The 12,573-nt window shown below is 46.4% G+C and overlaps 1 protein-coding gene across 1 annotated transcript in view; it reads right to left on the bottom strand.

The window, feature by feature from the left end:
- Positions 1–2,264: 2,264 nt before the first annotated feature.
- Positions 2,265–12,573, bottom strand: part of LOC125153403 (ral guanine nucleotide dissociation stimulator-like) — a 31,090-nt gene continuing 20,781 nt past the window's right edge. The window contains exons 8-9 of the mRNA XM_047836541.1: positions 3,034–3,117; positions 2,265–2,330 (exon numbers count right to left, since the gene is read on the bottom strand). Coding sequence (XP_047692497.1) covers positions 2,265–2,330; positions 3,034–3,117 — 150 coding nt within the window. The remainder of the gene's footprint in view (positions 2,331–3,033; positions 3,118–12,573) is intronic.

The following is a 12,573-nucleotide window of genomic DNA, read 5'->3' as shown; positions in this document are numbered from 1 at the left end:
GACTTGAGCAGGGCTGACTCGTCTTGCACTGCGGCAAGTAATATTAACGTTTCCTCAGCACAGCCTTGTCAGACCCTCCCCTGGTGGAGCTCAGGACCCAATTGTCGCACCTTGAATTTTTCTATGGAGTCCTTGCTCATGTCATTCCCATTTTTGTTTCATGTTCTTTCCATCTTCCTGGCTAGTCCTGAACTCCTAGAGGGAAGATGTGGCTGCCTTACCAGCACTGGCACTATGTGAATGCTCAGATGCTCATTCCCGGGGGCTGACTGAGGAGGTAAAGGGATCCCACCCACCAATTAGCAGCTCAGTCATTGTAGCCTAATTTACCTGGGTCATTTTCCAATACTTATTTTATCGTATATCTGTTGAGTCCACTCTAGTCGTAATTTGGGGCGTGAAATCACACTCCAAGATCAAGAGTCTCATGCCCTACTGACTGAAACAGCCAATTTTCATGGAACTAGTCTGATGTCTAAGTTACCTTGCGGGTTAACATTTCGTACGTGTATTAGGTTCTGCTGAATTACCAGAGAACGCGCCACATTTCAGAAAGCATGTCCCCATAGATTTCCTCACATGACAGAGCTGGGTGTGTGTTTAGATTGGAGACTAAAGTCCTTCATGTGGTCACTGAGGACCCCAGAGTTCCTCCATTTTGTCCCTTCTCCCTCCTGAGGATATCAGGTACATGCACAACCAGCAGCACAAGGGGCGATCAAGGGGAAAGAGAACAAGGAAATGCACCTGGGAGCATGTTATCAGCCTGGTCTAGAGTGCCTAAAATATCCACCTTTTCACTCATTCCTTGCTTTCAAGGCAAGGATTTTTAAGTAGTGATCTGTGAGAACCTATGTCCCACAAACCATGGAAAATGCATCCCTAGATATGCACCACAAAACATACGAAGGTAATTCCTGAGCTGAAGGAAAATATTCTCCCTCCGGGACATGTTGTATGAAGGAAACAAGAAGAGTAAACATCTATGTGTGTGTTTGTGTGCCATCTCTACGTATTAATGAATGTGACGTTTTATCGCTATCCCTGAATATCTTTAAGAAGTGAAGGATCATTGACTTTTAAATAGAAGAATTAGGAAAACAATAAGTAAAAAATTGTAATTACTGAGATTACAGACATATAGTATTAAGATATATGAGAGTATGGGGGCGCCAGGGTGGCTCAGTGGGTTGAGTGTCCACCGCCTTGTCAGATCATGATCTCACGGTTCGTGGGTTCGAGCCCCGCATCGGGCTCTGTGCTGACAGGCTGTTTCCGATTCTGTGTCTCCCTCTGTCTCTGCCCCTCCCCCGCTCACGCTTTGTCTCCCTCTCTCTCAAAAAGAACCATTCAAAAACATTTAAAGAAATTCCATTAAGATCTAGGCCAGTAGGAAGTAAACGACTTGTGGTTGAGAAGTCAATGAAGGGCCTCCTACGATGGATTGTTTTCAAGTACGAAAACGCTCATCAACCACATAACTGCAAGTATAGTGTGAATATTGAAACTGCAGCCCAGTTCGCCAGTTAAATGGAAAGAATTCCATATATCTGTGTTCAGTTACACTTCGCCATCCAGAGCAGGGTCTGGTACACCTTGCACGTTCAGTCGATGCTTGCTGCACAATCGCATGGGTGATGGCCTGTCTCTCTCACCAAAAGAAACGCTGAAACGCAATGAAACCCAAGAAAAGAAAAATGGCACGGAGGAGTTGGGATCTGAGGCACACTGTGAAGAAAACATGGGGGTTGGGAGGTAGTGGAGGTGGACAGGCAGTTCCACAGAGTTGAAGGACATGCCACAGTCAGCGGTGGCAGGGTGGACTTGAGGGTGGGACCACTGGTGGTGCAGTCCAGGTAGGGCCATGGGAAGGGCATGCAGAGCTGAAAAGCACCGGCCTTTCAAGGAGAAGGGAGTTGGAAGGAGTCTCGAGTGCCCAGTGTGTCTCCCTGTCCCTTAGGGCTGCCCTTGCGGTCATGGGTCACGAGCGAGGAGGGTGCACAGCTGCAGATAGATGTCCACGGTTGGCGGCAACATGAGGCAGAGTGAAGAACAAACACAGAGGCCTAGGATGCAAGAGGGAGCACTGGGTTCACGTCGAGGCACCTCCCTGGGAAACCTGCTTTGCAGAAGCCTCCTGGGTTTCTTGACGGGAGAAAGGGAGTTGTCCACTTTGGAGGAGACAACTGCCAGTCCCTGTCCCACTGGCCTGGTCTCTGGAGCCCTCTGCCTGGTTCCTGGGTGTCAGGCTGGTGGGTAGGCGGTCAGAGCATCTGGTGGGCCCAGCGAGGTGCAGTGGTGCAGACCCTGTCGCCCAGGAGCTGTGCCCCCTGAGGGGGGGCGGGGGTGGGGGGATGGGGGCATGGGGCGGCCTGGATCGCGGGACCAAGCAGGTGTGCGGGAGGGCACGCACAAGTGTGCGCATGCGCTTGGGCCAGAGGCGGAGCCCGTTGAGGGGCACAGGTTAGGCTGTAGTGGTGTTCTGTATCCTGGCTCCCAGCCTGTCTGCCGCCCCAGGCCCCCAAGTGTCTGGGCCAGTCAGGTGCTGATGCCCCCCACCCCGCCTCCCCCGACCTGGGACATGCTGCTGCCTGTCGCCTGTGACCCGGTAACCTTGGCGGTTGCCCTAGGGGTAGCCCTAGCGCTAACGGTAGTGCTCGCGCCCCCCACGCGGTTAAGACTGGGAGCCATGAGCCTCCAGCCTAGGAGGGTGGTGGCCCTGCTGCTCCTGCTGCTCCTGGACCAGAGGCCAGGGGGCACGACACGCTCCCGGGTCCCCTCGGTTTTGGTTGCTCTGCTGGAGTGCCAGCCCTTGCAGGGGGAGAGCGCGATGCGATGCCACCCCCCCCCCCGGCGCCCCCGAAAGACCATCTGGGAGAAGCCTAAAGGTGCAGCAGCTGAGACCCACAGCCTCCCTACAGGACCTGCCTCAGTCGCGGTGCTGCCAAGGTAGGGATCCTAGTGACAAGGTCCCATGTGGCCTTCCACCCTGCCCCTCTCTGTCTTCCCCTTCCATGACCACCCCCCCCTCACTTGTGCTCCGGGTTCTTCTTGGGCTCCTTTGCGGCTGCAGTCTGGGGACTCAGGAGTGAGCTTTCTGCGTTGGACCCGGGTTCCCTGGAGAAGGAGGCCCCAGATCGAGTAGGGGTTTAGGCTCCGGTGGTGGGGAGTGGCTCATGTCGGGGGTGGGGGGGGCGACCTGAGTGCCATGGAGGTCTGACGGGGTTGGTGGTTGGAGGGTGGAGGTGGGAAGGAACGAACGAAAGAATGAACAAATGAAGGAAGGAAAGCGTGGACCTGCAGTTGTGGGAAAATACCAAGGCAGGGCCAGGGAAGTCGCAGCCATGAGCAGGAGGAAACATCCTGCCTGTGAAAATGAAGCACAAGGGACCTGAGATTCCAGAGAAACATTCCAGGGAGAGTCAGGGTGGTGGGCCTGCGTTGCTGGAGGCCAGCAGGGGACGGTGTTGAAGGGATTGAGAGTGGAAGCAGCAGGTGAACACAGGCCTCCTGCCTCCCCCTCCACACCTGCTCTCCTGCCCTGCCCGGCCCCGCCGCGCCCCGCCCCTCGTGGCAGAGTTGCACCCTCTGATGGGAAGGGGGAGATCTCACCCCACTTGTGGCTAAAGGGGAACCTCTGTCGTGGGAGTCAATGGGACTACAGGGTAGGGGTCTGGATTAGGGTAAGTGCAACTCCCTGTTGAACTCTTCATTTCTGAAGGCAATTTGCATTCAATCAATGAACTCGTAGCCAGTGAGCCAGGAAGAAGTGGCGCTTCAGTGTTTTAGAGGGTGGTGCAGACTCTTTCGTACATGGACGTGTGTCCTGAAGAGAACTGGGTGTTGTGGATGGAGTCCAAAGTCATCTTTTTGGGACATTTTGGGTGGGAACGTCGTCTTCGCACTCTGGCGAGGAAGGCGGATGGAAAAGCTCCTTGTCCAAGGCAGACTTGTGGGTTTTGTTGTTCCTATCCATCGGGCGTCGTGCTTCCTGTTTTCCGTGGAGCGCCTCCTGTCTTGCATTTGTTCCGTGTTTCAAGAGTTTCAGACCTTATGAATCACATCTCCTCCAGGATTCACCAGGCAGTATGAGGGAGAAGTGACTCTGAGCCCACCGGGTCTCTAGAAACCAGTGCATTTGTACCTGAGCAGACTGTGCTGGTCTCTCAGTCTCCTTTGGAAATGAGGTCTTGAGCAAATGCTCTTTCATTGCAAAGGTTCCACCTCTGTCAGGTTGTTGGCGTTTGTGTTTGTGCATCTGTGTAAGTGTCTGCGATGCTGTGTCCTGTATTTAGTCCCGACCGCGACAGTGTCCCAGTCCTTTCCAGAGACATAGTTTTGTTGCATAGGAAATTCTCATTTCAATAGTGTGTCCCAATGCTGTTACAACGGATGAAAACTTCCTGCAGGCAGCACCGTGACCTCGCCAAAAGCAAAAGTCTAAGAACTGAGGCTTTCCCAAACTTACATATCAAGCTGACTGGTGCTTTATATTTTCAGTAAGATGGTGTGGTGTAGGCCACTTTGAGCAGCTGAGGCTCCTAGGCATCTGTTTTTCCCTCGGGAGGTGAGTTGTCTCTGTCAGCAATTCAGGAGATTATGATGCTCTTGAGGATCATTATTTTCTTGATTACCATGATTACTATATTCTGCATAACCCATCGCATGGAATTTGATAAGGAGCTCGATACCCGGAACCTTGTCGTCACCAAACGCTCTCTACAACAAGGAGAAAAATAATCACTTTTGTGCGATGGACAATGCACCTTACCTTTATTGTACTGTTTTAGTGGTTTGTACATATGTTTAGAGTAATGAAAGTGTCCACTTAGATCTAAGGAGTTTTTTTGTGACATCATAAACCATAAAAATAATGGAAAATCTAAGTTACCTAGTAATGTATAAGCACTCTGTCCTTTTGGATACGAAATCTTAAGTAAAGTACTCATCTTGCAAAAACTTCCAAGTCCTGATAATTCGTTATGATGCGCATAGGTCTAGTGAATGGAATGGACTGAACCAAGATCTGTGACATACAGGAAGCTAGAATTTGAGATATTGAGTCACCTTTACTCTCCCTTTCCCTGTTGACATGGTCTTTATTTATAATCTAAGTATTTTTTATAATCTACACACTGTGTCTTTTTGATACGAAATCCTAAGTAAAGAACTCATCTTGCAAAAACTGCCAAGTCCTGATAATTCGTTACTAATCACGTAGGTCTAGTGAATGGAATGGACTGAACTAAGGTCTCTGAAATAGAGGAAGCTAGAATTTGAGATATTGAGTCACCTTTACTCTGTCTTTCCCTGTTGACAAGGTCTTTTTTCATTCAGTGATGTCTCTTGACCATTAACCTTTTCCCTCCTTCCTGCTCCCCCCCACCTTTGCAATCATCTTTATGTATTTATTGATGGGCTTGTTTCAATCTGTTTTGAGGAATTTTGTTTTTTGTTTTCTTAGTTTTTGTTTCAGATTCCCCATATATGTGCGAGCATTCTGTATGTGTTTTTCTCCGTGTGAGTTCTTTCACTTGGCATAATGCCCTCCAGGCTATTATAAAACACTGTGGCATAAAACAGGTGTGAAGGTATTTTCGGGAGTTAGTGATTTCATGTGTTCTGAGTTGTACCTAGGGGGGTAATTGAGGGACGTTGCTGGATGATATGGATGTTCTCCTCTGAATTGTGTGAGGAAACTTTACATTGTTTGCGACTGCCTCTGCACCAAGTTCCAATGCCACCAACAGGGCCCAATGATTCGCTTTCTTCCATAGTGTCCCGACGCTTGTGTTTTCTTGTCTTTTTGATAAGACCGTTCAGACCTGTTTCCGGTGATATCTCTTTGGCTTTGGACTTTCATTTCCCTAATGTGGAGTGACATGGAACTTCTCTTCATGTATGTGGTGGCCATCTGTATGTCTTCATTGGAAGAATGCCTCTTCGGGACTCTGCCAGGTCCGTTCTTTGCTCTTTGCTTTTGCATTGTTGCACTGTAGGAGATGTTGATATCTTTTGTGTTTTAACCCTTGACCATATATGTAGTTTGCAAGTATTTTCTCCCATTCACTATGTTGCCTTTCCATTCTGTGGAAGATATTGTTGCTGTGCAGAACTTGTTTTTTTAGTTTCATGTAGTCCCACTTGTTTAGTTTTCCTTTGTAGCTTTCGCTTCTGGTGTCAAACCCCAAAACTCAAGTCAAGACTGAGATCCCAACCTTCTCGTGGGTTTGGCATTTGGCTTTATCCAGCAAAGCCAAGGACAGCAGAAAGGGTTGCTTCAGACTCCATGGAAATAAAAGAGAGGTGACAGGTAGTTTAAGGGACGTCTCCGCAAGCTGCTCTCAGGCTCTCACATTCATTAAGCCTACAAACGATGTACAACACGTCACCGGGCCACATGCTAGAAAGAACGTATTGAAGACATGGTGCGAACCACATCGAGACAGGATAAAATATTCCACGCGACAACACGGTCCAAGGCTTGGTGAGCCCATGCAGAACCCAGCCCCTAGATACACACGCACTAGATCAGCCAAGTCTCGCCTGCCCCCCAGATACACACCAACTAGGTAAGTGAGCTGCTGCAACTGTTTGCAGGAAGGCCAGAGAGCAGTGATCTGCTCTGCAAAGCGTTCCCTATAATCTCCCAACTCAGGACATCGTTGTGCGATTTCCCACACCTCCTGCCCAAGGTCTTATCCAGGACTTTCTGGTTTCAGGTCTCAAGTCTGTAATACATTTTAACTTCGTTTCTGTGTGTGATGCTAAATAGGTGTCAAGTTGTTTTTCCATGCCCAGTGATTCTGGGCACCGCCTATTGAGGAGACTGCCTTTGCCTCAGGTTATACTCTTGGTTCTTTGGTTGTGAAATAATTGGTTACATATGTGTGGGTTTCTTCCTGGGCCTTCAGTTCTGGTCCAGTGACCTCTGTGTCTGCTTTTACCCCAATAGTGTACTGCTTGGGTTATTGTAGCTTTGATATCTAGTTTCAAATCAGAAAGCATGGTGCTTCCAGCTGTTTTCTTCCTTCTCACAATGACTTTGGTATTCAGAGCCTTTTGTGCTTCTGTCCACCTTGAAGGATTATTCTAGTTTTGGGAACGTGCTTCAAGTTTGAAAGGATTGCACCTAGCCAATGTGTAGATGGCTCTAAGTAGTGTGGACATTTTGAGAATCTTAATTCTTTGGATCCACTAGCATAGAATGTCTTTCTGCTTATTTCTGTCTTTTCAAATTCTTTCTCCACTGCTTTCTGGTTTTCAGTAAAGAGGTCTTTCATCTTCTTGGTTAAATTCATTCTTTTCTTTTTGAATTTTTTTATGTTTATTTATTCTTGACACAGAGAGGTACTTGGAAACACACACACATACACACACAGAAAGAGAGAGAGAGAGCACGTGTATGAGTGGGGAAGAGTTGAAAGAAAGGGAGACACAGAATCTGAAGCAGGCTCCAGACTCTGAGCTGTCAGCACAGAGCCCATCAGAAGTCTCAGAACACAAGTCATGAGGTCACGACCTGAGCCAAAGTCAGATGCTTCACTGTCTGTGACACACAGGTGCCTGTAGGGTGATTTATTGTCAAGTATTTTCTACCTTCGGAGTTACTTTAAGTTATTTTCTTAATTTCTCGCTCTGATAGTTTGTGATTCATGTACAGAAATGAAGCACATTATGGAAAACGACATACATATCTTAACATGACTGAAATCATTTATTAGGTCTACTAGTAATGTTGTAGAGTCACTGCGGTCTGTCTAGACCATGTCATGCACTCCCAGTAAGTGAAAAAGTATCTGGGAATATAGGATGATGTGATCGAAAGTAGATGAGAGTAAGCAGGTATATGGAGTGAGAGTGTGCAAATTTTCTGAAATGTTTTGTGGTTGATATAATCCAACAAGTCCATAAATAAGGTATGTTTGGATATATGTTTTCTTTGAACCAGACCCAGAGAGCTGTAACATAAATATATGGTTCCCAACACATTGCCACAACACGCCCTGTGCATCTTGGGAGCTGGCCACCTTGTCTCTCTTTTGTGTCCTGGAACCCAGTGCCTGACTCTACCGCTCAGTGAATTCATCTCAGAATACTGCAGTTGGAAAGAGACCTACATTTTTCATAGACTTCCTGAAAGGTACCTCAAAAGCATTGGATTTTACAGAGTTGTGTCTGATCTGCCTGGAATCCTCTGAGGATGTGTCCGTTGGAATGGCACTTTCTTTGCTGGGAGATCAGGGGGCCCTGCAGTATTCCTGTGTGTCTTGTGGTCGGTCACCAGAGGGTGCTGTGTGGCTGCTCATGACAGGGACACTGCTCCCCAAAGATGAGGCTGGCAGGTGCCGGGCGCCACTGCTGGAGGAGCCTGAAGGGTGGAGGGGCTTGGCTCGGTATCAAAGCCTGACTGAGTCTCCATCCTACAGTCTCCCTGCGCTCCTGATGTGCTGTGTAAAGGACTCTCTTGCTTGCCGAGGTGCAAGTGGTTCTTGCTGTTGGCCCTGACCCTCAGGGTGAACCCATTCAGGTCCTGGTCTTTAACTCATTGACCTGACCTTCACTTGAGGTACTTTCCTGAGAGTAAGCGACCCAGCCTGGGAGGAGGGCCAGGAGGCAGACAGCAGTGGCCCAGCCTGCATCCTCCACTGACCTGAAAGCAGGGACTGGCTGCTCTTCTGAGAAGCAGAGCTATGGACCAGGAGGCACACAGGCCACTGGGCTTTGTCATGGGATGGGGCCTGGATGAGTGTGTTCTAGGACATGGGGAGGGATGCTGTGCAGGAGGTCAGAATGAGGGAGTGTGGTTTCTTCCCTGCCCCATGGGTCACTCCTAGGTACCCTGATGGCCTCAGTGCTGGCTTGTCCTCCTGATTCTTCAGGGATCCACTCAGTCCCGGGGGTCCCTGATTTTCACATATGAACGCAATAGAGTAAAGAGTCTGTAGATGTTGGAAACTGGAGGCAGCCCCCGAAAAATGCCAGAAATTATGTCCCCAAAGTTGTGCTAGGTGTACACGCCTGAAGAAAGAGAGAGTTCCGGTACACATGTGCCCTTGTGTTCAATGATGAGAGTCAAAATATTGGAATTGGCCCAGTCGTTCAGCTTCTGGAGACGCAGAGGAAAGGATGATGTGTGGCCCCTGAGAATGCAGAAGGCGACAGGACTGTGCCTGTCCACTGTGGGCACATTCCGTAATACAAGACCATAGTCCTGGATGGATGCCCAACCTGCACACCACTCGTAGACACAAACACAGACACCTGCTGCACTCAAAGCCAAAGGACCGTGAAGATGACACCATGTCTTAGGGGCTATTATTTTCAAAGAATGTATATTTTTTCTCCGTCTGTATTTGTTGTTTCCTCTTTATTTATTTGGAAAGAGCAAGAAGGAGAATCCTGACCAGGGCTTCAAGCTGTCATTGCAGAGCCTGACTTGGGACTTGATCTCAAGAACCATGAGATCATGACCTGAGCCATACTCCACTCAGAAACTCGACTGTTTGAGCCACCTTCGTGCCTGTCCTCATTATTTAAATCTTCCTTTTACTAAATAAACATCACCTGTAGAAAACCTTTAACAACTTTACACTTTATTGCCTAATAGAATAGCATAAATGGAATATTGACTGATACATTTGGGTATTTTTATGATATGCACATTAGACCAATATCCCCATGGCCTGTCCAGGAAAATGAAAGATTTTCAAGGTATTCGCTCTGGTCCAGACATTTCTCTTCTGGCTTCTGCTCTTGTGTCAAACCTCAAAGGGTCCCCATGGCAGACAATGAAGATATTTCAAGTAGGGGCCTTCACCTAATCTTTGTTCTTTGTTCTTTGATAAATTGTCCATATCATAGAAATTCCAGAAGAAATTCAGAGAAAAAGGGGCTGAGGGTGTACTTGAACAAATAATAGCTGAGAACTTCTCCAATCTGGGGAAAGAAACATGCATTGAAATTCAGGAGGTACAGAGAACTCCCTTCAGACATAACTTGAATCGATCTTCTGCACGACATATCATAGGGAAAGTGGAAAAAGAAGGATAAAGAGAATCCTGCAAGCAGCTAGGGACAAATGGGCCCTAACATACAAAGGTCGACACAGAAGGGTAGTAGCAGACCTATCTATTGAAACTTGGCAGTCCAGAAAGGAATGGCAGAAAGTCTTCAATGTGATGAACAGGAAAAATATGCAGCCGAGAATCCTTTATCCAGCAAGCCTGTCATTCAGAATAGAAGGCGAGATAAAGGTCTTTGCAAACATACAAAAACTGAAAAATTCATCACCACTAAACCATCCCTACGAGAGATCCTAAGGGGGATTCTGTGAGGGAAATGTTGCAAGGACCACAAAGTACCAGAGACACCATGACAAGCATAAAACGACAGATGTCACAATGACTCTAAACCCATATCTTTCAGCAATAACACTGAATGTAAATGGACTAAATGCTCCAACCAAAAGACATAGGGCATCAGAATGGATAAAAGAAAACAAGACCCATCTATTTGCTGTCTACAAGAGACTCACTTTAGACCTAAGGACACCTTCAGATTGAACGTGAGGGGATGGAGAACTATCATGCTACTGGAAGTCAAAAGAAAGCTGGAGTAGCCATACTTTTATCAGACAAACTAGTCTTTACATTAGAGGCTGTAACAAGAGATGAGGAAGGACATTATATAATAATTACAGGGTCTATCCATCAGGACGTTCTAACAATTAAACATGTCTATGCGGCAAATATGGAAGTCCCCAAATATATACAACAATTAATCACGAACATAAGCAACCTCATTGATAAGAATGTGGTCATTGCAGGGGCTTTCATACTCCACTGACAACATTGGATAGATCATCTAGACATAGGATCATTAAAGAAACAAGGGCCCTGAATGATACATTGGATCAGATGGACTTGACAGATCTATTTAGCACTCTGCATCCCAAAGCAACAGAATATACTTTCTTCTCGACTGCACATGGAACATTCTCCAAGATAGATCATACACTGGGTCACAAAACAGCCCTTCATAAGTATAAAAGAACTGAGGTCATACCATGCACACTTTCAGACCACAATGCTATGAAACTTGAAATCAACCACAGGAAAAAGTCTGGCAAACCTTCAAAAGCATGGAGGTGAAAGAACACCCTCCTCAAGAATGAGTGGGTTAACCAGGCAATTAGAGAAGAAATTAAAAAATATATGGAAACAAATGAAGACGAAAATACAACAATCCAAACTCTATGGGATGCAGCGAAGGCAGTCCTGAGAGGAAAACACATTGCAATCCAGGCCTATCTCAAGAAACAAGGAAAATCCCAAATACAAACTCTAACAGCACACCTAAAGGAAACAGAAGCAGAACAGCAAAGGCACACCAAACCCAGCAGAAGAGAAATAATAAAGATCAGAGCAGATATAAACAATAGGAAAAAAAAAAAACCACAACTGTAGAGCAGATCAATGAAACCAAGAGCTGTTTTTTTGTTTGTTTTTTTTTTCTTCTTTTTGAAAAAAAAATAAACAAAATTGATAAACTTCCAGCCAGGCTTCTGAAAAAGAAAAGGGAGATGACCCAAATAAATAAAATAATGAATGAAAATGGAATTAATACAACCAATCCCTCATAAATACAAGCAATTTATCAGGGAAACCTATGAAACATTATATGGCAACAAACTGGACAACCTGGAAGAAACGGATAAATTCCTAAGCACCCACACACTTTCAAAACTCAAACAGGAAGAAACAGAAAACATGAACAGACCCATAACCAGCGAAGACATTTAATCAGTTAAAAAATATCTCCCAACAAATCAGAGTCCAGGACCAGATGGCTTCCCAGGGGAATTCAACCAGGCATTTTTTTTTTCATGTGACATTTATTGTCAAATTGGTTTCCATACGACACCCAGTGCTCATCCCAACAGGTACCGTCCTCAGTACCCATCACCCACCCTCCCCACCCTCCCACCCCCCATCAACCCTCAATTTCTTCCCAGTTTTTAAGAGTCTCTTATGGTTTGGCTCCTTCCCTTTCTGTTGTTTTCTTTCCCCTGCCCCATGGTCTTCTATTCAGTTTCTCAGGCATACACATTTTCAGTAAAATAGTTGACTGAGTCCAAGTCTGCATTAAAACACTAAACTGAGATCAATTAGTATTTATCCCAGAAATGCAAAGATGTTTTTTTTAATTTATTTTTTAATATGAAATTTATTGTCAAATTGGTTTCCATACAACACCCAGTGCTCATCCCAACAGGTGCCCTCCTCAATACCCATCACCAGGCATGTAAAGCAGAGATACTATCTATTGTTCTCAAGCTGTTCCAGAAAATAGAAAGGGAAGGAAAACTTCCAGACCCATTCTATGAAGCCAGCATTGCTTTGAACCCAAACGAGGCAGAGACCTAGCAAAAACAGAGAACTACAGGCCAATATCCCTGATGAATAGGGATGCAGAAATTCTCAACAAGATACTAGCAAATCGAATTCAACAGCATGGAAAAAGAATTATTCACCATGATCAAGTGGGATTCATTCCTGGGCTGCAGGGCTC

This window comes from Prionailurus viverrinus, chromosome A2 (assembly GCF_022837055.1).
Source record: "Prionailurus viverrinus isolate Anna chromosome A2, UM_Priviv_1.0, whole genome shotgun sequence".
NCBI lineage: Eukaryota > Metazoa > Chordata > Mammalia > Carnivora > Felidae > Prionailurus > Prionailurus viverrinus.
Note: the sequence above shows the minus strand (reverse complement) of the source record. Positions and strands in the feature narration are given on the sequence as shown.